The 27,351-nt window shown below is 36.0% G+C and overlaps 1 protein-coding gene across 1 annotated transcript; it reads right to left on the bottom strand.

Moving 5' to 3' along the window:
- Positions 1-1,005: 1,005 nt before the first annotated feature.
- LOC138320019 (cation-dependent mannose-6-phosphate receptor-like) lies at positions 1,006-25,643 on the bottom strand. Its single transcript, XM_069263116.1, has 6 exons — positions 25,407-25,643; positions 14,942-15,132; positions 11,873-11,985; positions 11,005-11,147; positions 9,451-9,577; positions 1,006-7,112 (listed from the first exon to the last, which is right to left on the bottom strand). The coding sequence occupies exons 1-6, from the start codon at positions 25,622-25,624 to the stop codon at positions 6,993-6,995; spliced, it is 912 nt and encodes a 303-aa protein (XP_069119217.1). The 5' UTR covers positions 25,625-25,643; the 3' UTR covers positions 1,006-6,992.
- Positions 25,644-27,351: the final 1,708 nt, after the last annotated feature.

Raw genomic sequence — 27,351 nt, 5'->3', positions numbered from 1 at the left:
TCCAATTTCTATGTATATTATTGTAAATACCTACTACTGTTCCTTTCTTGGTATAATATTAATATAAATATGACTTAGAGACCAAAATGTCTGAAGGTTGTTTCCAAATAAACAGTTTCAACACGGATTTTATGCGAATATTAATTTTTCCCCACTGCATTTCATTTACATACCCTTTTATAATAATTTTAATAAGATATGAATAATTGATATAATTTATGTTATGGCGTAAAAGACAATTATATATATACAAAACATGTTATCTCTGAATAAATATACTATTTTATCTCGATTCGAGTGTCTGTCCTCATTCATTTAATAGTTTGTAGAATTGTTCTTCAAAGCATTTGCCAAAACATTCATCAACGTTTTAATTATTTCTCTTGTTTCTGGGCGACCTTGTGTAAGATTGGCTTCTACAGTGCTCCTGGAATCAAACAAAATAATGAATGTGATAGAAAGTATCCTATGACAAGATATTTTGTAAACACAGGAGTACGATAGCATGTAGCACAAGAACAAGTTGGCTTTCAAAAGACCTTTGATCCACAAACACAAACGTCGTTATATGTTTGGGTTTTTTTAATTACTGAATTTCACTGCAATAACATATCATTTCTATATCATATGTGTGATGAGATTTTTATTTTGACGTCAAATGATGTCCTGATGTTTCCCTGGCCATGTTGCCAAGTTGTTATCCATTTGATCAAAAGGCGGGCTTTGCCTGGTACACAACAAATCTGATGTACATCAGGTCCGAATGACAATGGAACTTCCACCCAAATGGTGCGTCCGCTTGTAAAAATGGTTTTGAGGGTAGAGCTGTTCGTGGTCAATTCATACATATTCCATTGACATGGCACACAGCTCGAAATTATTTCTTTAACTTTGAGGTATTCTAAATGTGAAACATTGCGGAATATTATTGAGTATTATAGAAAAAGTGAAGACTACTCTCAATTGGAATATAGGAGGGCTATAAAGCACAACTGAACACGTCACTTCTTTAAAATACATCCTTTATTTAATCAAAGATGAAAATTAGGTAAAGATAATCAAACAAAACAAATAAACCTCAATTGTTCGCTCATCCATCACATCACGCAATATACTATTTCAGCAACATATCACAAATCATCTTCTGATTAACAAGATATTTAAAAGTTATTTCCATTATTAAAATTGTTCAACTGGAATCATGCATTTTCGCAAATAATTGGACCATGTTTAGTTTAAAGAATTTTTGGATTTCAATTCTATGTGAATCATATATCTTTCCGTATAAAACAAGTCATAATCTCTACAGCACATTTGTATTACTTTTAATGTATGTACATCCTCGGTAATGCTGCGGTGTCGCACCTAATATTGATTGTTATGCATGTCACACAATGGCATGAGGACATCGCATCGTTTTCTCACAAAATGATTTTGTTACTTTTGAAAACAAATGATATTGCAATTAGTAACCTGGTCAGGCACAAGATATGATAATTCTTCATTACCAAAATAACTAAAAAGAGAACAACCATTATTACAAAATATATCTAACCAAATAATAATCAAAGTTTCCAACATTCATATTTTCTCTAACGATTTTCGCATCACAGACATACCGATACTTGGAAATAGTGAAATTGTGAAAATTTTCAACCACTTTGCTTTTTCATACCTGATAAGGACATTTACTTATATACGGCAAACTAACAAAAAATTCCTATCTCTATCGAACTTGTTCACGTGAAGTCGTCCTAGCTCATACACACAGACACCCATCTACGATATGAAAAGAAACATTGACAAATAAATTGATGAATACCTTTAAGACATTAGAAAGCAAGCACTGTATGATAAATATAGACAAAATAAGTAAACTATAAGGAGAGTATTTAATCACAGTTTAAATAACAATGTATATAATAGTTACCACCCATACAAGAATATGTTTATTTACAGGTGTACATATATACATATATATAAATATCTGTTACCATTTGGTTTAGTTTCATAACTGTACCCACGTGTTTTTCATAAACCAATTCTCTTAACAAGTTTGAACACCTTAAAGAAAAAACTTTTCTATATTCACCAGACTTGATATAAATAAAAGTATGTAAGATTTAAACAATGGTAATTCCAATGTACTAATTACGCTGCAATGTTTCTAAGCTTAAGTTAAGCGAGCTAAAACTGACCTAACTAGCTTTTCATTGCTTTACCTGTATACCTTTAAAACAAAATATCAAAAATATGCTCAAATTTAAGCATGATCAGAAATAAGTCGTTACAACACAACTGCTAAAGTTTGGTCAGATATTGGTGTTGATTCAGTAATTACATATACATAAAATATAATCATTTCTATTTCAACTTCAATTTTGAAGTTTTCTAAAACTATATTGTGTAAAGTGCAGTGGAAACGTTTATGACTGTTTTATTGACAAAAACAGGTTGTATTCTAGCAATATCATATGCACTGTACGTCATATGCTATAATAAATTAATTTTTATATAATGTATATTTTATATACAGTTACTATGACTATAAATGCATCATGAAATTCTCATTGTCCTTTCATTAAAATGTAAACTTTCAGGGGAGTATCAAAATGCCTTTCTGTTCACACACACACAAAAAAGACAATGAAACATATCCCCATTCCCAAACAGATGATCAATGCGGTAATAATTGAATTTTTATTAAATAACTTTGCATTTCATCCTGAAAATTCTGAACGACCAGTTTTAGTCTAAGAATAAGAAGTTTTTAACAATAGGAACGACCAGTTTTAGTCTAAGAATAAGAAGTTTTTAACAATATGTGTTTAGGGATAAAATAGGTAAAGAGTAATGTGAGTTTGAATTCTTAAATATCAAACAAACATAATACTTATATTTATTGAAATAAATAAAAAAAATTATTTCATGATGAAATATTTCAATCTGATAAACTACCCCAGTTATCAAAGATTTGAATTCACAAATGCATCTTAAACACATATAAAATGAACATTCTGAAACAAATGATGTCATATTAAAGCTAGTAAAATGACGAATGATTCAAGTAGTCTAAAATGTCAAAAACAATTGTATTTCCACAAAGAAATGTATGATAATACCTTACTAACATATCTGAAACAAGCGAATGCTGATCTTCCACAAACATTTACATCTATTGATATTCCACAACGATCTAGATAAGTCCTGCATTTTTCATGTTGGACTTGCCAAAATTTTGAGAACCCTCTATAATTCTTTGTACTGGGACAAATGAATGTTCTGGACTCGCCTAAAAAAATTAGGGTTCTGGACTCGCCTCAAAAAATCAGACATAAATAGTTGTTCCGTAAGTAACTCCTCTAATTATAAGGCCAGGATAGATTATAGGGTGAACTAAAGCGTTAATGTGTTTTACATCCTTGAGGAAATGTTGTTGTACTTTAGAATAAATATTATGGATGAATTTAAAACAAACAAAAAATTGATATATTTAAAGCAAACTTGTTTTATAAAAAAAAATCATCCAACAGCAAGACGTGTGATTTTAGCTCATGTGAAAGAGATGTTTTCTTTAGCTTTTATAAACAGCATGTTTTCTGTAAGGTCTATAGGATGTAAACTTAATGATCACAGGTTTAACACTTAAACACCTACCTCAACCCCAGGACTCCAAACTTTATATAGATACCACTAATGGAATTTCTTTCAGTAAACAACAGAAAGGTTTAACAGATGTAGGAGGGGATGTCATACTGAGCCCTTAATATATATCTATTTTAATGGAAAGACATGCAGGAAAGAAGTTGGAAACACATGCAGGTGATTGCAATTGAGCACTATTCCTACTGGACACAAACCAAGCGTCGATCGAGAAAGAAATTCTGGATTACCTATCTACATATTTTAATGGAATTAACTTTAAGATGTCAATGAAAGGTCAATGTAAACATGGCAACAAACATGAAACATTCTCCACTGTAACAAAAGGATCCAAAACAATATACTTAGGTACATCTATTTTTGAGCTATGTTTACATATTGTACTTTCATCCTTCTAAATTGACTCTCTCCTGTGTTGTTTTAATATAAATTCTCTACAGAACCCTCCTCCAAGACACGTTGGGAGAGCTAATGAATTATTTCAATGGTGTTAATATTTATATAAACTATTATTGATGTTTTGTAACAGTTCATTATTAGCACTTCTTCATCCTTTAGAGAAAACACTAACTCCGACAGAAAACAAACAAGAGGCCAAAGGGGCCTTGATGGTCACCTGAATGCTGATACAGAAAGAGCATTGCAAAGTTGGTTCAAATCTGTATAAAGTATTTACAAATAAGAATAAACATTAAAGTTGAACCTTCGTATCAGAATTTTTATTTTTTATTTTTCATTTTGATAGTTAGAGTATTACGTAACCAAACCTTATGCTTAAAATTCCAATTTGCTTTGCCAATGTTAAACAACAAAACCAAACTAGAGGTCAGTGAGTGTCAGTGATTTTATAGATCTCACTTTTTAATCTATGAAGATTATTTGGTTCCATCAAACCTATGAATTCAGAAGATTTTTGAAATTTTAGACATTTTTACCAATTTTGGCCCTGCCCCCAAATTTACTATATTTCTTATAAGAAAAACACATTCCCCAGGGGGGGAATGTGTTTTTCTTATATGAAATATAGTAAATTTGACTCCCTCCCCAGGGGAAAATCTGAGATCCAAGGGTCATGAAATTCACACATTTTGTGAAGGGCTTTAAGACCTTTCGCTCTATGAAGAGTATTTGGTTCCATCGCATCTGTGAATTCAAAAGGAAGATTTTTGCAAATCTAGCCAATTTGACCTCTTTCAGCCCCGGCCCTCTGGCCCCTTGGGGGGTCGACCAGGACCAATATGGATATGACATTAAAATGCTGTATCAGGCTAATAATTCTAACCCAGATTAGCTAATTTCCTATGAAAACTAATTAATTATTGTTCAAAAATGTGTTTTCCTAACTAAACTACAGTAAATTTGACCCCCCTCTCGAGCGGAAAATCTGAGATTTGTTAATAGGATTCAATGGCCATCTCATAGGGATAATGCTGACAACATTTGACTAATTTCCTATTATAAATGACCAAATAATGCTCCAAAATGTGTTTTTCCTATATAAAATATAGTAAACTTCACCCTCTCCCCAGGGGAAACCTGAGACCCCAGGGTCATATAATTCACAATTTTTGTAGCGGCCCTTAAGATCTTCCAATCTATTAAGAGTATATGGTTCCATCAAATCTGTGAATTCAGAATAAGATTTATGAAATTTTAATCATTTGACCCATTTTGGCCCCGCCCCTCTGGCACCTGGGGGTCGGCCAGGACCAATATGGATATGGTGTTTAAATGCTTTTTTAGGCTAATAATTCTAACCCAGATTAGCTAATTTCCTATGAAAACTAAGCAAATAATATTTATAAATGTGTTTTTCCTATATAAACTATAGTAAACTTGCCCCCCCCCCCCTCCCTAGGGGGAAACACCAGACCCAGGGTCATATAATTCACAATTTTGTACAGGACCTTAAGACTTTTCCATCTATGAAGAGTATTCTACCAGTTCCAGAGTTTCAGAAGAAGATTTTTGAAGTTTTGGCCTATTTGACCCCTAAGGCCTCGCCCCTAAGGCCCCTGGGGGTCAGTCATGGCAAATTTGTTAATAGGATTCAATGGCCATTTCATAGGGATATTTCTGACAACATTTGACTAATTTCCTATTACAAACGACCAAAGAATGTTCACAAATGTGTTTTCCCTATATAAACTATAGTAAACTTCCCAGGGGGAAACCTGAGACCCCAGGGTCATATAATTCACAAATTTTGTAGAGGGCCTTGGACCTTTCTATCTATGAAGAGTATTTGATTCTACCACATCTGTGAGTGGAGAAGATTTTTGAAATTTTAGCCAATTTTACCCCCTTTGACCCCACCCACAGCCCCCTGGGGGATGGCGGTCATTTAATTCATAATTTTGATTGGCCTTATGCCTTAGAAGGTTTTTGCAAAATTTCATTAACATTGCTTCAGCGGTTTTCGAGAAGAAGTCGAAAAATGTAAATTGTTTATGGACACATGACGCACGACAGAAGATGCACAACGACGGACAAAAGGTGATTAGAAAAGGTCGTCTCAGGTGACCTAAAAAGTGAAATAAACTGAAATGAAAATTTGAAAAAATGTTGTCTCTCACCATTCAGTAATATCTGGATATTCATCTTACCATTGTGGTAGTTTGTTGTGTTGAACTTAATTTGTTTCTCTTGTCATTAAATAATCACAATTTAATGATGAGGACTTTTCCAGCTACCCTACCCTAGGACTCAAGTTTTGTTTTAGGGGTATAACTTTAAACTTTTATTCAGTAATAGCCCTCTTGTTCTGTATTCAATATAAAAAGGAGCGCCCTTATTGCTGTATGAGGGCTAATTGGTGGCCAATAATGGCAATACACAGAAGCATTAACTCAACAATTTATTTGATTTACCTGTTTTGGAGATCTGGGGTCAAGTAAATTTGAAAGGAAAAGCATGAAGTATAACTGGAGTGGAAGTCAACTTAGTAAAACTTTGTTTTAAATGGAAAAGGTGCTTAAGGTTGATTCTACCTGCTCTTAAGCTACTGTAACAACTCTCTTTCATTTGGAATTTATTTTTGCAATCGTTTTATATATAAATCAAATCAATAAAATATCTCTTTTGAATTGTAAGATATATATCAATTCAATTTTAATTTCTGCGGAAGTTAATCTTTTTGAATTTGTTTTGAAAGGAATATCACAAAATTCTGTAAATACAAAAGAAAACTGGATTTGGGTAACTTCAACTAAGTGATTAGAGTAACTTCAACTTAAGTGGAAATCTATCCACTTTAATTTTTATAGCATCTGTATGGATATAGGTCATGATTGCTTATTGATGAATGAGTTCAAGCCTGATGGGTGGATTTACATTGGAAGTAAGTGGTCATCACGGTCATCTTCCTCCTGTAACTGGTCATCTCCCAGGCCTTTATATGTGGGTTTGGCTGGTGAGCCTCCGGACCGACACACCAGATTACAACCATCCTGGAAGGCAATCAACCAAACTATGTCAGCACTGCAGTGTTCATCAAACAAGCTTCATTCATCTGACATTTGTTTTTGATGTGTTTTGAAAATTTTGCTTCTATATTAGATGAAATAATAGATAATAATTAATTAATTATTAAATGCATCCCCAAAAAATTTTGTGGCACTATATCCTATATGGAATGAAGTACTGATTACGCATGCACCAAAGGCAAAATAAATCATTTTATATTATTTTTTGTGTTAATTAGACATAGATATACACGATTAAACACCAATTATTGTTCAAATAATAAAAGTCATTTATGCTCTGTCAGCGGTGGAACTATAACAACTTAATCTAAATGATGTGAGAGAAACCTAGAAGAAAATCACCCAAGTTGGGCTGGCAGGCTAATACGGAGGTTTCAAAATCCCAAAACGACGTGCCTAAAGTACAATTTACGGTAGATTAGTCCAACCTTTGGCTGATTATGACGTCGTGAAACTCGTGTCAAATGATGACATCATAATCACCGATACCAATACCTATTCAGTTGAACCATGTCTGTTTTGATGAAGAATTATATCTGTTACACCCTACCATCCAATGCATATAGTTACATAATTCAATTTTGCTTGAAAGTATTTTCATTGGCTTAAAAGTTTACTTTTTCACCTTATAAAGGAAAAAATGATGTCACCATTTGTAATGTCACTTCTGATTGGCTGAGATAAGGGCATAATGATATTATAGAAAAAAAAAGAGATCCAAAATTGATGTGGAATTTTAAATAGCATATCTCCAGTAAATTGAATTATAAGGATTATTTTGAATAGATTTTTGTGTTATGGAGATTTAACACAAAAATCTGAGTGTACACTCATCATAAACAGCTTCACGGTTTATTTAGAGTACACTTAGATTTTTGTGTTATATCTACTCATATTTTTAGGTCATCTATCTCAATGACTGAAAGGCCTAGGGTACTGATATTTGGTCTGTAGCATGCTGGGATGAAGGGCTACTAAGTTTGTTCAGAGTCAAAAAGGCTAAAATCTTTAAATGACTTCTTCTCAAGAACCAAAAGGCCCAGGGTACTGTTATTTGGCATGTAGCATGCTGGGATAAAGGGCTACCAAGTTTGTTCAAATGAATTAACTTCATTCAAGGTCACAGGTGTCAAATAGGCTAAAATCTAAAACAACTTCTTATGAATAACTGAGAGGCCTAGAGACCTAATATTTGGCATGTGACATGCTTGGATGAATGGCTGCCAAATTTGTTCAAATGAATGACCTTGACCATCATTCAAGGTTACAGGGGTCAAACAGGCTAAACTATTTAAACAATTTCTTGTGAATAACCGAGAGGCCTAGAGATCTGATATTGGGCATGTGACATGCTGGGATGATTGGTTGCCAAGTTTGTTCAAATGAATGACCTTGACGGTCATTCAAGGTCACAGGGGTCAAATAGGCTAAAGTTTAACACGACTTCTTGGGAATAACTAAGTGACATGATATTGAGCCTTTGGCATGCTGGGACAAAGGGCCACTAAGTTTGTTCAAGTGAATGACCTTGATTTTCATTCAAGGTCACATGGATCAAATAGGCTAAAATCTTTAAACAACTTCTTGTAAATAAGTTAAGAGTCCTAGAGACTGAATATTAGACTTGTAGCATTGTTGGGTACCAAGGTACCTTCATTCATAGTCTAATTCATCAAAATATCAGAACTTCTTCTATTCAATGAGTTCTTTGTATATCCTTCATTGTTTGCCACTAATATAATCTTTGAGGTGTTGTATTGTGCAAATAGTCGGATGACCATTTAGGCCCATGGGCCTCTTGTTGTGTTATACTGTTTATATGTTATATATCTCTTATAAAACTATGTATTCAAGTTTATCCTTAATTTAATAATGCTAAGTTTAAATATTGGAATTTTAAACCAGAGATATTACCCTAAAAGTAGTTTCTAAAATGAGAATAATTTGGTTTTTTTTAATAACAGGAGCTAAAGGAGATGATGTCCTAATAGGTTATGGCACATTCTGAGTGGTAAATCATGCAAATTGTTGATATTAGTTAATTTATTGAATATCATGTGACTCAGTTAAAAATACTAATCAAAATAATAGTGTGATTAAAATCTAATTTAAACACTAATTTGCAAGCATGTAGGACTCATTTTCAAGAAATAACTTCTGCAACAAGCACAATACATGACTACAAATCATCAATTTAAATCACCACAAAAAAGATATTTGGCCATGAAAACATGGAATCAAGTTTAAGCAAAAATAATATAGTTAACATATTTGTGTCTAAATACAAAAGGGTTTTACTTACAGATTGAAGGTTGCCAAAATCCTGCCAAAAAGAGTAGTTTGGAATCTGTTCCATTCCCTTGGCTCCCAGCATGAATCTTTGGTAGGCAATTCCCAGCGCTAGGTAGAGGAATACCACACATACAAACCTGTGACAAAGAATGTATTTCATAAGTCTACAGAAACATTCACAGAGGGCATTAACCTGCCAAAATAAAACTATATCATTTTGGCATAATTTTATCTTCATATTTCAACTCTTATGAACCTGTGTCAGTAACAATTAGCTTTGTTTTTAGAAAGCATGGAAAATGAAAAAAGAAGATTTCTTTGATATTCAAGAATATGAATGCATATGATTAATTGATTGTTGATTGATACATAGGGCTTTATGTGAATGCATATGTGAAAGGCCTCCCAAATATAAGTTGTTAGCATCATGTGTCCCTTGTTTCTATGGCAATAGAAGGCTTCTATACTTTATTTGAGAAGTGTAGGAAAAGGTAAACTTTTAACAACACCAAAGGTACCATCACAAGTTTTCACAAAGAAATAAATCAAAGTACTCGAAGTACTGCAAATACAACGCAGCAGAAACAGAAAAATAGAATGAAATCAAATGAATATTCAACTGATCACAGAAAATACATTTATGTTTTGTTTGACATCCTTCCTTATCAAAATTCCTACATAAAATAAAAGATTTGAAAATAAAGAAAACAAAAGTCTTACATTCATTAAAAATCAGTTTTTGTCCTATACTCTTGACTCTTGTGTTGCACATACACTTATTTAGGTAAAACCACCCTAACATGAGGGCGGCCATAAGTTAAATTGCCTTTACCTCGGATCTGTTTTCAACAATCATTTGAAAAGATTATTTTTATGTAAATAGAAAGTACCTCTGATCAGTTTACTTTTTAACTCTCAGGTCTATATGCCTTAGATTGTAAGTCCCATTTGAATTATCATTAACAAAGATTATGCAAGTTAGACTGAGTAGTCACCAGTGTGCATAGATTCTGTATATACACAGACAGTCGTCAGGGAGTACTGGTATGAGGTAGACCTAGATGGAGCTGTATGTGTATTCAATCAATCAGAAGGCAGTCCTCCCATGACTGCTTTACAGATAATGCAGTAAATGAAAGGCAACTTTCTGATTGGTCCAAAGGAATATTTATTCAATGAATACAGGGAATTTATGAATGGATGTTTATGAATGAAATAGTTCAAAAGGTCACCAGTAGATGTCATTGTAGGGCAAGTCCTACACATATAGTATATCAGATAGCTATAATACAAATGTATAGGTTTACCAAAAACAACATAATGCAGGAATATTGAGAAGGAAATATCCAAGTTTAGATGGAGTTAGGCAAGGACAGCAGGCCGAAATATGTACATATGTATATATATAGAGAGAGAGAGAGAAAGAGAGAGAAATATTGCCTTATGAATCACTTGTCATGAAGAAGAAAGGTGAATTGTAATGAGATACCTTAAGAAGTGTGTGTTTATGATAGTTGTCCTGTGTGTGGGACCATCAGTGCCATTATCTACAGGCCATACTTACACAATCACTAAAATTGATCCTAAACTTAGTCCAAATGTGACCACTGGCTTGACAGGGCACACTACACTAGAGGCCATCTCAAACAAATAATAACAGTCTTCTGTCTTGTTATTATTTTCTTCAAAAATATTCACTGTTTCAGACTGAAATAGAGAAAAGAACAAAATCACTGACGTAAAGCGAAAGTCAAAAGAGTGCATAATCTGATGTCCTGATTTGTGATGATTTAACACAACGTTGTACTACTTTGATTGTTTACTAATGCTACAAACTAAGAAGCATTGATCTATAATGTCATTATTCCGTTAATCAAGGTAGTCTCAAGAATGTTATGAACTTTGACCTAGTCCCCTAGGTGTAATGAACTTTGACCTAGTCTCAGTGGATGTAAGAACTTTGACCTAGTCTCAGTAGATTTATGAACTTTAACACAGCATAAGCAATAATATTAACTTTTACCTTATCTCAGTAGTTTTATAAATTTTGAAATTGTATCAGCAGTGTTGTGAACTTTGACCTTGTGTAAGAAATACTGCACCGTAAAAATTTTAATCTAAAGTCTCAGCAGTGTATTTAACTTTGACCTAGTCTCAGTGGTGTTACAAACTTTAACCAGTCTTAGTGGTGTTAAGAATTTTGACCTAGTCTTAGTGGTGTTATGAACTTTGACCTAGTCTTAATGGTGTTATCTGATGAACTTTGACCTATTGTCTGCAGTGGTTTTATGACTTGAGGAATTAACACAGCAGGTTTCAGAAGAGTTGTAATGATCCCTGATATGTACAAAGAGTAAATGTGTAAACTTTGACCGAATTATTTTATGTGTAGATGATAAGAAGTGTTTCAAATCCAGATCAGGTGTACTTACCCCTATGCTAACTTCTTCATCACAAATGATCATGATTCTAGCTTGTCGATTTTCCCGGTTACAATGTGAACCATACGGATCCCCATCAAAGTATTGAAGAAGAATCCAGCCAGCTGAAATAGGTGACAGAATATTTAACAAATGGGAAAATAATCAAATAAAAATCAGACAATGTCAAAAAAATAGATTGATGCCTTTGAAACATGTCATGGCAATTCAGTAAACAATAGGTTGAAAGAGCAATATCTTTGTTTCATTATTTTAATCTGGTCTGTAAACATGACTGCAAAAAATGTGCTAATCATTAATTATTATTTTGAAAATACAGAAAATTGAATTTCAGGTGACCATAGTAATAACCACTTTATAAGAGTTGTTTCCCCTTAACAAAAATAATAACACATTGAATAGCTGACCTATTAATAGCAATAAAAGATAATTTAAGGAGAATTAAATGACATTAAATAACTGACCAATTGATAGCAATAAAAGATAATTTGAGGAGAATTAAATGAAATACAAACCCAAAACAGATTCGAATGTTGCTTCACCTTAATCATGAAATACACCAAACAGTGAACTATCAAGACAACAATGAATAATGAAACAAAGATCCTCAAAAGTTGAATAACATATCTTTTATAAAACGAAAGAAATAGTGATGGTATAAATTTAGAGAAAGTAACATCAATACTGGCAATGATGATGATGATGACGATTAGGGTTGGATACTGTTAAGAATGAACGGTATGATACCATACTGGTATTAATGAATTGATAACAGTATTTTAATAATATTGATACTTTTGAAGAAATATACTGGTTGTCTAACATACTACATAATATATTTCATTTGATTTAACCACAGGAGTTTGACGTTCTGTCAATAATATATAGTATACATATATAAAACAAGAGGCCCAGAGGGCCTGTATCGCTCACCTGGTTTTTTGTTAGTAATTATCACAAGACTCTGACAATTAGAAAAATAAGCAAAATTGACTCCCAAAGTTTAATTTTGAATCACAACCATACAATGATGCTATTGATACCATACAAATATGCTATCCAATACATAGGTTCAGAGACAAAGTAATTTATATGAAAATAGTAGCCTAATTGACCTTTTGACCTCGCATCTATTGCCGTCTAAGGCCCCGGGGGTCAGCCCTATCATTTGTACAATTTCAAATCCCAACCCTATAAGGATGCTACCATTGCACTATAAGTGCTCTTCCATTCTTAGTTGCAGAGAAGAAGTCGTTTATATGGAAATAGCTAAATTGACCCCTTTTGACCCCACCCTTCAGGCCCCCGGGGGGTCAGCCCCATCATTTACAAAATTTTGAATCCAAACCCTATAAGGATGTAAGCATTGCATTATGAGCGTAATCCCATGTTAAGTTGCAGAGAAAAAGTCATATATATATGGAAATTGACCACTTTTGACCCCGCCCCTCAGGCCCCCGGGGGGTCAGCCCTATCATTTGCACAATTTTGAATCCCCACACTATAAGGATACTACCATTGTATTATGGGTGCTATACCGTGCTTAGTTTCAGAGAAGAAGTCGTTTATATGGAAATAGCCAAATTGACCCCATTTGACCCCGCCCCTCAGGCCCCCGGGGGGTCAGCCCCATCATTTGTACAATTTTGAATCCCCACCCTATAAGGATGCTACCATTGCATTATGGGTGCTATCCCATGCTTGGTTTCAGAGAAGAAGACGTTTATATGGAAATAGCCAAATTGACCCCTTTTGACCCCGCCCCTCAGGCCCCCGGGGGGTCAGCCCCATCATTTGTACAATTTTGAATCCCCACCCTATAACGATACTACCATTGCATTATGAGTGCTATCTCATGCTTAGTTTCAGAGAAGAAGTCGTTTATATGGAAATAGCCAAATTGACCCCATTTGACCCCGCCCCTCAGGCCCCCGGGGGGTCAGCCCCATCATTTGTACAATTTTGAATCCCCACCCTATAAGGATGCTACCATTGCATTATGGGTGCTATCCCATGCTTGGTTTCAGAGAAGAAGACGTTTATATGGAAATAGCCAAATTGACCCCTTTTGACCCCGCCCCTCAGGCCCCCGGGGGGTCAGCCACATCATTTGTACAATTTTTAATCCCCACCCTATAACGATACTACCATTGCATTATGAGTGCTATCTCATGCTTAGTTTCAGAGAAGAAGTCGTTTATATGGAAATAGCCAAATTGACCACATTTGACCCCGCCCCTCAGGCCCCCGGGGGGTCAGCCCCATCATTTGTACAATTTTGAATCCCCACCCTATAAGGATGCTACCATTGCATTATGGATGCTATCCCATGCTTGGTTTCAGAGAAGAAGTCGTTTATATGGAAATAGCCAAATTGACCCCTTTTGGCCCCGCCCCTCAGGCCCCTGGGGGGTCAGCCCCATCATTTGTACAATTTTGAATCCCCACCCTATAAGAATGCTACCATTGCATTATGGGTGCTATCCCATGCTTGGTTTCAGAGAAGAAGTCGTTTATATGGAAATAGCCAAATTGACCCCTTTTGGCCCCGCCCCTCAGGCCCCTGGGGGGTCAGCCCCATCATTTGTACAATTTTCAGTTAGTAGCCCATAAGGATGCTACCAGTCAAATTTTGTTGAAATCCGACCAGCGGTTATGGAGAAGAAGTCGATTGTTGACGGATGGACGGACGGACGACGGACGACGGACGCCGGACGCCGGACGCCACGGTATGGCATAAGCTCACCTTGGTCCTTCGGACCAGGTGAGCTAAAAATACTACATATTATTGACAGTGCCTGTCTCCATCATTTAATCACTTTTATGTGTCAAATTTCCTTAGAAGATCATATGTTCACTTTTTTAGAAAATACCAATAAGAGTATTTATACTTTTGAAACAGGGTATGTACCGGTATACATATTTTTTTCAAAAAGAGTAATGATACTGGATACTGTATCAGTATCAAGTAATGGTACCCAACCCAAATGAAGATGTGTGGGGGTGATAGGTAAAATAAACAGCGGTGTTAATGGTTGTGAATCGATGAATTGTACTTACTCCCTTTAGTTAATGCTGCATTGCTGTACTTCCCGACTGAAATACTTTGTTTAAAAACTGGTTTACCATCAACAATCTTTATTTGTAACACTCCAATGTGTTTGTTGTTTGTATCCGAAATCTCGGATACATCTACTGCATCCCTACATATTCCAATTTCATACCGATAATTCTCATCTGTTGCTGTATATCTGTAAAGAAATTGAATTAAAATGTTTATTTCTACATTAATCTGTCATATCATCCAATGTAGTTTTATATACCTGGTACAAGGTACAAACTGTATTTAAATATATTGTATGGTATTACTATACTGTATGTTAAAATGGGATAGAGGAGAACCTAGATATAAATGAGAAAGACCCCTTCCACACATTCTTAGAACTAGTGATAACAAAAATCATTTGTAATATCTACCTCAATGCAAGGTTGTCGGAAATCTACTTTCAGAATTTCACGAAAATAACATTAAATATATAGCAATAACAAACTTCAAATGCTGAAATCAATGACTTGAAGTGCCAAAATTCAAGTTTTCATAATAGTTTTTCCACCTGTTGCAATATACAACAAGCATTATAAAATAAGATCTCTGCAGAACCTGCATATGGAATTTGATCACTTTAGTACTTTCTTAGAATGAGAGATACAAGAATGAAAAGAGAATGGAGAGACAGTTGACCATTGACAAAAGATGATTTGAATAGCCCATAAACTGATTGTCATAGATGTTTGCAGGCATAAGAAAGGCAGCATTCAACAGAAATATGTTGCTTAAATGTTAGTTTTTCTAATATAAAACCACAGTTTTCATTTTCTTTTTGACACTTAATTATTTTTGTAACTCAGATAGAATAATCAAGGAAAGTCTGCAGACACTTTATGACACGTGTAACCTTTTTAGAATAACCCTGAACAGTTGAAAGTCTGTCATGGTTAGACACATTTGAAGTCTTTTGTTGGCCCCAATAAAAAGCTTTAATTAATTAATTCGTATGCATGAACATTAAAGTTCAGTTTATTTTTCAGTAGCAGACCAATCCTCTTCACCGGATTCTTACACAGTGAAATAGTTTCTTTTTAGTGTTTAGATTGATTGTTGTGGGAAGAGCTTTTTCATGTTTCCTCTTGCCAGAAACATATATACATAGAGATTGGATACTCCTTTGTCTTTGTCGGTATGCAGCGGGAACTCCATTTTATAGGCATTTTCCCTTGGCTCACTACTTTTAAAGATGCTCCACCGCCGACAGAGCATAAATGACATTCATCATTTGAACAATAATTAGTGTTTAATAGTGTATACATAAGTCTAATTAACACAAAAAATAATATAAAATAATTTATTTTGATTTTGGGTCATGCGTAATCAGTACTTCATTCGATATAGGATATAGTGCCACGGAATTTTTTCGGGATGCAATTAATTATTTTTTTATATTTTTAACTTGAAATAAAATTAGAAGCTCAAACTTTTCAACGGCGGTTATGGTGTAAAGTAAGTAATTTTTGTAAATGAAGAAAAATACTAAATCGTCTGCTGCTGTTTTTGATAGTGAAAAAATACCATTTGTCAGCGGTGGAGCATCTTTAAGTGTATTTTTTTTTTAAACATGATCTTTTTTCATCAACACAAAGTTCAAACATATGCATTATATCATAATTTGACGTGACCTGTTTTCCCGATTGATGTCATTTAATATGATTTTTGAAAGCATGAAAATCAAAAAATTTTGCTGTTTTTTTTTGAAAATCTGACATTCAAAACCGAAGTGCATTTTGTTAATTTATATATAAGTTAAAATAGTATTGTTTCTATCCAAAAATCTTACTCAAACCATCTAAATATTACTGAACTTTTATTGAATATCAAAGTTATTCTGCTGTATTTAACTATTTAAGAGTTTATCTAAAAACCCCTATACACATACAGAGGTACATCTGCCAATCATGAACATTGCAGTGTTGCTAATCATTATGTATATATGGTTTTGCTCTTGCACCGAGTTTTGTAGCTACATCTGACAAAATATAAGTTTATACAGCAGACATCGCGAAAGTTAAAAAAAAAAAAAAGGGCCAGACATTCGGACTGGCAAGGACTGTGAGTAAGCCGGACAAAACCAGATTTTGCTGGACCGAACATTAATGTGAATTTTTGAAGTAAACATAACTTCCTGCTATTAGTGTCTAGGCAGCTGCTTTCATGATTATCTTGTGCAGTTTAAATTTTACATTCCTTTTGCTAGGTTTGGCACCTGCGTAATACTTCAATATTTAGAGATGCCATTTCTACCGATGTCCAGTACTCAATAATTGCCAGACGGTGTGTCTGGACTGGATTTAAAATAGGATACGCTTCAATTTTTTCCAGACATGTCCATCGGACCGGCACATTTCGTTAAGTCTGATACAGGCACAACATTTTTGTCATAGATTTCAGAGATCATTTTGAATATTAAATATCATGGTCCCGCAAACATGCCAGCACAAAAAACTAGGTAATTTCAATTTGTTTAGCTTTTCTTCATAGAACAATATCTGTAGTCTGGACAGGTATCAAGTGGCACGACATTGAATGTTTTCTATCAAGTAAATGTGTTTGTTCTTTTTTTTCATTCATTTTTTTTTCCCCAAAAAGTATACAAAACATGTACAGAAGATACATGAAAGACAAAAAATGCAAATACAATAGAAGTCACATTTGGAGAATTAATTCAAATTGGATATTTCAACGTACATATTTACAAGTATGATGAAGTATCTTATTAACCTAAAAAGAGGCCCAAAGGGCCTTAACAGTCATCTGACTACCTTGGCTATAGTAAAATTAATCATATATATGGTTATGGTGTCACTTTGTCAGGACCATGTCAGGATCATTTTTCAATTTCTTTCAACAAATTTGATTTCAAACAAGAGGCCCAAGGGCCTTAACATATAGGAAATTAATTAGATATAGTGTCATGGTAGCCATCTTCGATTTGGGATCAACCAGAGATGTAACAACACTTTGTCAGGACCATGTCAGGATCATTTCATGCAAGTTTCAGCCAAATCGCACTGGTAGAACTTGAGAAGAAGTTCAAAATGTATTTTCAAGATGGCAGCTGTGGTGACCATGTCAGGATCATTTCATGCAAGTTTCAGCCAAATTGCATAGGTAGAACTTGAGAAGAAGTTCAAAATGTGTTTTCAAGATGGGGGCTGTGGCGGCTATCTTGGATTTCGGATCGACTCGAAAAATAACAACACTTTGTCGGGACCATGTCAGGATCATTTCATGCAAGTTTCAGCCAAATCGCACTGGTAGAACTTGAGAAGAAGTTCAAAATGTGTTTTCAAGATGGCGGCTGTGGCTGCCATCTTGGATTTCGGATCGACCCGAAAAATAACAACACTTTGTCGGGACCATGTCAGGATCATTTCATGCAAGTTTCAGCCAAATCCCACAAGTAAAACTTGAGAAGAAGTTCAAAATGTGTTTTCAAGATGGTGGCTAAGGCGGCCATCTTGGATTTCGGTCTGACCTGAAAAATGACAACACTTGGTCAGGACCATCTCAGGATCATTTCAGGTAAGTTTCAGTTCAATCCCACTGGTCAAACTTGAGAAGAAAATTGAAATGTGAAAAGTTTACGGACGGCGGACGACGACGGACAAAGCATGATGGCTATAGGTCATCCTAACCCTTCAGATCAGATGACCTAACAAAATACACATATATATTACCACTCACATAAAAGATCTATCAAGAGGTTTTTTCCCTTCCTACAAATGTAGTGACAAAGTGATCTAGGGGAGACAACACTTGATAAAAAAAATACACCAAAGACATGAGAGATAAAAAAGGGGAAGGGGGGTAAACCAAGGTCAGAGATCTTTCAAGAATTTTTAAAATGTTACTTTTTATATATGTAACCAATTTTGTAATTCTGCAAGTGTTTGTTGTTTAGGCTATAGATTACTATTGGATATTATAATCTTGTGAGCTTTTTAGTTCAAATTTAATGTGATTTTTTAAATCTGCAGCTGTGTCTGCCTATCATTCTCAGTGTTTGACGAAAATGTGTTTCCAACAAAATTGGCATCTTAGAAACGCTTTATTATCAATGTTATAATGTGTGTCGCATTTAAACGTTTAAATGACTTCAGCGCTTTGATGCACTGGTTTGGGAATTCCTGATCTATTTATAGACATATCAGTCAATCAACTTTTTCAATCAACTTTTACCAGTCAATCATTGTTTTATAGGGGGTCATGTGGGGTACCGACGTCCAATGAAATTGGCTGAAAAACCAAGAAAAACAATAATTTATATTATTAATATATATATGCGGGTACTACATACTGAGATTTGATATCTTCTATTATAGATTTAATAAGGTTTAAAAATTCATTATCGAATAAAAGAGAATTATTAAATTTCTTAAACCTTTTCCACATTTGAAGTTATTAAATGATCTGAACGGTAACCAGGTTCAATTATTGAAGAAGTGAGAATTTGTAAAAGACTATCAGTATATAATCTAATCTGGCATGTTTGTGTGAATTTTTTCTATGCCAAGTATATCTTTTACTTCTATAAATGTGTCTACTAGCAATGTGTTTGTTCTTGTATGAGTACCAGATTGTACTCTCATGTAGTATAGCTGGGACCTGTCAAGGCTTTTTGTATGATGGTAATGGCTCGCATCTTGGAACATCAAATTATTGAACTCGTTCGAAAAATTCCAAATCACATAGTCACTCATGTACGATCCTCTATATATGTATACATGTATGTATTTATCTTAAAATATCATTTAAAAACTTGGCATTCTCGATTAAATTTTCACAGTCTTGTAAGCTTCAACAGGTTGGGCACATGTAAATTTATTGCTTTTATAGCGATATGTAGCTAATAGCTATACAAAACTAGCGAAAAACAACATTTCTGGAGATAAACAAGAGGCCCAAAGGGCCTTAACGGTCATCTGACTACCTTGGCAATAGTAAATTTAATTTCATATGGTGTCACTTTGTCAGGACCGTGTCAGGATCATTTTCAATTTCTTTCAACAAATTTTCTTTCAAACAAGAGGCCAAAGGGCCTTAACATGTAGGAAGTTAATTAGATATAGTGTCATGGTAGCCATCTTCGATTTGGGATCAACCAGAGATGTAACAACACTTTGTCGGGACCATGTCAGGATCATTTCATGCAAGTTTCAGCCAAATCGCACAACTTGAGAAGAAGTTCAAAATGTGTTTTAAAGATGGCGGCTGTGGCGGCCATCTTGGTTTTCCGATTGACCCGAAAAATAACAACACTTTGTCAGGACCATGTCAGGATCATTTCATGCAAGTTTCAGCCAAATCGCACTGGTCGAACTTGAGAAGTTCAAAATGTATTTTCAAGATGACGGCTTTGGCGGCTATCTTGGATTACGGATCGACCCGAAAAATAAGAACACTTTGTCGGGCCATATCAGGATCATTTCATGCCAGTTTCAGCCAAATCGCACCGGTAGAACTTGAGAAGAAGTTCAAAATGTGTTTTCAAGATGGCGGCTGTGGCGGCCATCTTGAATTTCGGATCGACCCGAAAAATAACAACACTTTGTCGGGACCATGTCAGGATCATTTCATGCAAGTTTCAGCCAAATCGCACCGGTAGAACTTGAGAAGAAGTTCAAAATGTGTTTTAAAGATGGCGGCTTTGGCGGCCATTTTGAATTTCGGATCGACCCGAAAAATAACAACACTTAGTCGGGACCATGTCAGGATCATTTCATGCAAGTTTCAGCCAAAACGCACTGGTAGAACTTGAGAAGAAGTTCAAAATGTATTTTCAAGATGGCGGCTGTGGCGGCCATCTTGAATTACGGATCGACCCGAAAAATAACAACACTTAGTCGGGACCATATCAGGATCATTTCATGCCAGTTTCAGCCAAATCGCACCGGTAGAACTTGAGAAGAAGTTCAAAATGTGCTTTCAAGATGGCGGCTTTGGCGGCCATCTTGGATTTCGGATCGACCCGAAAAATAACAACACTTTGTCGGGACCATGTCAGGATCATTTGATGCAAGTTTCAGCCTAATTGCACCGGTAGAACTTGAGCAGAAGTTCAAAATGTGTTTTCAAGATGGCGGCTGTGGCGGCCATTTTGAATTTCGGATCGACCCGAAAAATAACAACACTTTGTCGGGACCATGGCAGGATCATTTCATGCAAGTTTCAGCCAAAACGCACTGGTAGAACTTGAGAAGAAGTTCAAAATGTGAAAAGTTAACGCACGGCGGACGGCGGACGACGACGGACGAAACATGACGACTATAGGTCATCCTGACCCTTCGGGTCAGATGACCTAAAAATGCTTACGCTCAAAACCAACTCCTGAAACTTGCAGGGAATGTGAATAAGGATAATTTGAACACTATGCAACAACTCTTCGTTTGAAACAATTGAGCAATTATTAACTTCATTAGCTTAATTATACCTTATCAAAACTGCTTTCAATATGTTCGAATGATCGTTATAAACAAACAACCACTGCAAGTTTCAGGAGTCGTTTTTGAGAGGAAACATTTTTATCTTCAAAAATGTTGGTTATCGTCAGTTTTGCATAGCTATAAATAGCTATTATAGCTGTATAGTGCTACAATAGCAATATATATTTACATGTGCCCGACCTGTTCAAGCATAGGTATTTAGCATGCTGATAAGTCAAAGACCCACTATAGACTAAAATTTATCCTGCAACTGTCGCACATACTGACAGATAACTACTGCTGGATAAACTTGTGCTTTATCCGTCAATATGAAATGCTTTATCTGTCAATATGATCACGTGAATTTGTTCCAGATCTGACGGAACAGTTTCTAACTTGACCCCGAACTTTTACCTTTCGGTGAATGAAACGTCAGTCAGTCCTGCTAAAACGTGATGTCACATTCACCGGGATGACGTCATTTTTACGATATCGAAAATTTTGAATGGCAGTGTCGTCTCTTTCTTCGCTCATGGCAAAGGTTTGTATTGTTAAGTACATAATTGTAATTCTTTGATGGGTGATTATTGATTTTTGAGTATTTTCATATTGTTTCAGTCATATTACACACTGAATAGAATTACTGGTATTGTTTGTGAACGCGCTTATATATTTTCCCCGACAGTAAAACAGTAACAAGAGGCCCAAAGGGCCTTAACGGTCATCTGACTACCTTGACAATAGTAAAATTAATTATATATATAGTGTCACTTTGTCAGGATCATGTATGGATAATTTCAATTTCTTACAACAAATTTTATTTCAAACAAGAGGCCCAAGGGCCTTAACATATAGGAAATTACTTATAGTGTCATGGTAGTCATCTTCGATTTGGGATCAACCAGAGATGTAACAATACTTTGTCGGGACCATGTCAGGATCATTTCATGTAAGTTTCAGCCAAATCCCACCGGTAGAACTTGAGAAGAAGTTCAAAATGTGTTTTCAAGATGGCGGTTGTGGCGGCCATCTTGGATTTAGGATCGACCCGAAAAATAACAACACTTTTTCGGGACCGTGTCAGGATAATTTCATGCAAGTTTCAGCCAAATCCCAAAGGTAGAACTTGAGAAGAAGTTCAAAATGTGTTTTCAAGATGGCGGCTGTGGCGGCCATCTTGGATTTCGGATTGACCCGAAAAATAACAACACTTTGTCGGGACCATGTCAGGATCATTTCATGCAAGTTTCAGCCAAATCCCAAAGGTAGAACTTGAGAAGAAGTTCAAAATGTGTTTTCAAGATGGCGGCTGTGGCGGCCATCTTGGATTTCGGATCGACCCGAAAAAAAAAAAACACTTTGTTGGGACCATGTCAGGATCATTTCATGCAAGTTTCAGTCAAATCGCACCGGTAGAACTTGAGAAGAAGTTCAAAATGTGTTTTCAAGATGGTGGCTGTGGCCGCCATCTTGGATTTCAGATCGACCCGAAAATAACAACACTTTGTCGGGACCATGTAAGGATCATTTCATGCAAGTTTCAACCAAATCCCACTGGTAGAACTTGAGAAGAAGTTCAAAATGTGTTTTCAAGATGGCGGTTGTGGCGGCCATGTTGGATTTCAGATCGACCCGAAAATAACAACACTTTGCCGGGACCGTGTCAGGATCATTTCATGCAAGTTTCAGCCAAATCCCACTGGTAGAACTTGAGAAGAAGTTCAAAATGTGTTTTCAAGATGGCGGCCATCTTGGATTTCGGATTGACCCGAAAAATAACAACACTTTGTCAGGACCATGTCAGGATCATTTCATGCAAGTTTCAGCCAAATCCCACTGGTAGAACTTGAGAAGAAGTTCAAAATGTGTTTTCAAGATGGCGGCTGTGGCGGCCATCTTGGATTTTGGATCAACCCGAAAAATAACAACACTTTGTCGGAACCGTGTCAGGATCATTTCATGCAAGTTTCAGCCAAATCCCACCGGTAGAACTTGAGAAGAAGTTCAAAATGTGTTTTCAAGATAGCGGCTGTGGCGGCCATCTTGGATTTCAGATCGACCCAAAAAATAACAACACTTTGTCGGAACCGTGTCAGGATCATTTCATGCAAGTTTAAGCCAAATCCCACTGGTAGAACTTGAGAAGAAGTTCAAAATGTGTTTTCAAGATGGCGGCTGTGGCGGCCATCTTGGATTTCGGATCGACCCGAAAAATAACAACACTTTGTCGGGACCATGTCAGGATCATTTCATGCAAGTTTCAGCCAAATCCCACTGGTAGAACTTGAGAAGAAGTTCAAAATGTGTTTTCAAGATGGCGGTTGTGGCGGCCATGTTGGATTTCAGATCGACCCGAAAAATAACAACACTTTGTCGGGACCGTGTCAGGATCATTTCATGCAAGTTTCAGCCAAATCCCACTGGTAGAACTTGAGAAGAAGTTCAAAATGTGTTTTCAAGATGACGGCTCTGGCGGCCATCTTGGATTTCGGATTGACCCGAAAAATAACAACACTTTGTTGGGACCGTGTCAGGATCATTTCATGCAAGTTTCAGCCAAATCCCACCGGTAGAACTTGAGAAGAAGTTCAAAATGTGTTTTCAAGATAGCGGCTGTGGCGGCCATCTTGGATTTCAGATCGACCCAAAAAATAACAACACTTTGTCGGAACCGTGTCAGGATCATTTCATGCAAGTTTAAGCCAAATCCCACTGGTAGAACTTGAGAAGAAGTTCAAAATGTGTTTTCAAGATGGCGGCTGTGGCGGCCATCTTGGATTTCGGATCGACCCGAAAAATAACAACACTTTGTCGGGACCATGTCAGGATCATTTCATGCAAGTTTCAGCCAAATCGCACCGGTAGAACTTGAGAAGAAGTTCAAAATGTGTTTTCAAGATGGCGGCTGTGGCGGCCATCTTGGATTTCTGATCGACCCGAAAAATAACAACACTTTGTCGGGACCATGTCAGGATCATTTCATGCAAGTTTCAGCCAAATCGCACTGGTAGAACTTGAGAAGAAGTTCAAAATGTGTTTTCAAGATGGCGGCTGTGGCGGCCATGTTGGATTTCGGATCGACCCGAAAAATAACAACACTTTGTCGGGACCGTGTCAGGATCATTTCATGCAAGTTTCAGCCAAATCCCACTGGTAGAACTTGAGAAGAAGTTCAAAATGTGTTTTCAAGATGGCGGCTGTGGCGGCCATCTTGGATTTCGGATCGACCCGAAAAATAACAACACTTTGTCGGGACCGTGTCAGGAACATTTCATGCAAGTTTCAGCCAAATCCCACTGGTAGAACTTGAGAAGAAGTTCAAAATGTGAAAAGTTAACGCACGGCGGACGGCGGACGGCGCACGGCGCACGGCGCACGGCGCACGGCGGACGGCGGACGGCGGACGACGACGGACGAAACATGATGACTATAGGTCATCCTGACCCTTCGGGTCAGATGACCTAAAAAGGAGTACACACTCATTCGGTTTCATGAATGAATCTTTTCCTCCACATCAAAGACGTGTCTTGCTTCGGGCGAAACCAAATGAATAACTGGCAATTTTCTGCGTTTTGAATGTCATGATATTTGCAGGATAAACGGAATACATGGTTAGTATCTTACAATACAAGGTTTATTTTGGTGCTCGACACGGAAAGCCGAGATGACTCGGCAAAGGCTCGTCATCTCGGCTTTCCTAAGTCTCGCACCAAAATAAACCTTGTGTTGTAAGATACTAAGCATGTATTCTCTATATAGTCTATAGTGGGTCTTTGATTTATCAGCGTGCTAAATAAAGTTACCTATGCTTCAAGTTTGTAAATCCCAACCCTACATAATTATTTATTAGTGCCTTAGTTTAAGTATTGAACACTCTGAGGCAAGACAATATATAAAATCAACTATAATCATGAAGACTTATAACTGCAATTGTTTATTACCGTACATATTATGATTTCTCGACTGTATCATGTGTGTAGTCACAAACCTTTTCCCAAGCAATGGCTGTATCTGCGCTTCGAGTTTTTCATTTTCTGCATTGTGCTGTGGAAAACTGCATCCAGCTGTTGACTCGTGTATAAGTATTATTAACGATATAACAAGAAATATAAGGTTAGGTAAGACTGTTAAACCCATATTCACTAAACCAATCGGGAACCCTCCTGCAACAGAGTATATTTCCAGGAAGTTCTGGTCAAGGAGCATGTGATCTGACGCGTCGCAAAGGAAGTGGTTTTTCGTTGTAACAAGATTTGTGATTGGCTGTTCGTGAAATGTGTCCGGGCAAATGAAGACCATAGAAAATTCTAACACCAGAACAACATTGAAACACAATTATACATTAGTAGAACTCGATGATTTTTGTAAAGTATTTAATCTTCCATCAAAACATCAAATTTAACAGCATTTTTTCCCCAAAACGCATTTAACGCCAATTTACACAGAATACTGTACTACGTACATGTGTCGTATTACAACGACGGCCGTAAGGAAGCTTCCTGAAAAACCTATACTTTTGTCTTATAATTCAATTTTGCTTGTTACGAGCGTTTTCATTGGCTTAATAAATTACTTTATCAGCCCATACAGGAAAAAATGGCGTCGCCGTTTGTAACGTTGCTTCTGATTGACTGAGATGACGGCGTAATGATCTTCATAGACAAACGAGTCCCAAAATGAATTTTGAATATATTGAAGAGATTATCTTTAGTAAATTGAATTAATATGAATTTAAGGCAAAGCCTCAGAAGAGCGCAGGCCGAGCTCTACCTGTAAAATTGTGTATATATTTAGGATAATAAACTCAGAACGACATTTATATTGATACAACATATGTAACTGTAATGGACCTCCTTGCATACAAGTCGCGAGACTTTTCCCGCGGGACACGATTTCAAAGTCCAAGGGGTAGGCCTACTGGAATGCATTTTCTTTTATACCTACGGGGGTAATACTGGCTGGTCTAGGGCAATACACTCATGCCGCCTGAGGCTGTATTGCATGGCTACCCATGCAATAAAGCCTCGTGACGTCACGGCATCAACAAAATTTCTATTTCCTCGGTAAAATTTTAACATTTTTTTTTCACAAACTTAACTGGTTTTACAATAAAAAATTCAAACAACGGAATTTTTGTTGAAAATATCACGTAATTTTTCATGTAAGAAAAATCGACTTTCAGCCATGGATTTCTTCGAATTTATTTTAAAATGGCGGGATATTGTAGCTGTATGAAAGACAAATACTCTTTTATAAGTGGATATGAAAGATAGGGATATTCTACCTTCGGGATCACAAAATGTTGCAAAGCCCTCGGCAAGCCTCGGGTTTTATTACATTTTGTTACCCTCGGGTAGAATATTTTTTTTGCCTAATATATATTGGGCAAACAAAATAAAATTAAAAAGGCCTAATAATATATGGCAGGGTAGCGGACTAGAACAGATGATCATCGATCTCGGCCATTTTGACTCCTAGGAGCGAGTGGACCAATCAGAGAGCTAAGTAAACAAACTTTCAGTATTTTAAGTATTTTTCGTAAACCTGTGGTCCGAAAACCAGGAAAAAAAACATTCGGACTTCTCTGGATTTATAAGATGATAATTTGTTTGCAATAATTTCCCCACTGGTACCCCTTATAGACGTGAAATCTTCAGTAATAAGTAACCAATTAATCATCACACGTAAATCGTTTTGGCCAGCCAATCTATGTGAACAGACTATTTATAACCATGTGAAATCCAAACAACATGGCAGGCAAAGCGACCGATTATAATAGCTACCATCACATCAAGTCTCTAATCTCTGAAACAATGAGAAATAATTTTAAAATCGGAATTTGCCAGTATGAGAGTGTATACTTTTGTCAAAGGATCGATTGTGAAGCAGGGATGTACGTATCTTTTATTGTTTTTGTTAGTCGCTATACTGTG

Source organism: Argopecten irradians, chromosome 1 (assembly GCF_041381155.1).
Source record: "Argopecten irradians isolate NY chromosome 1, Ai_NY, whole genome shotgun sequence".
Lineage (NCBI taxonomy): Eukaryota > Metazoa > Mollusca > Bivalvia > Pectinida > Pectinidae > Argopecten > Argopecten irradians.
This window is presented reverse-complemented; position numbering and strand designations above follow the sequence as displayed.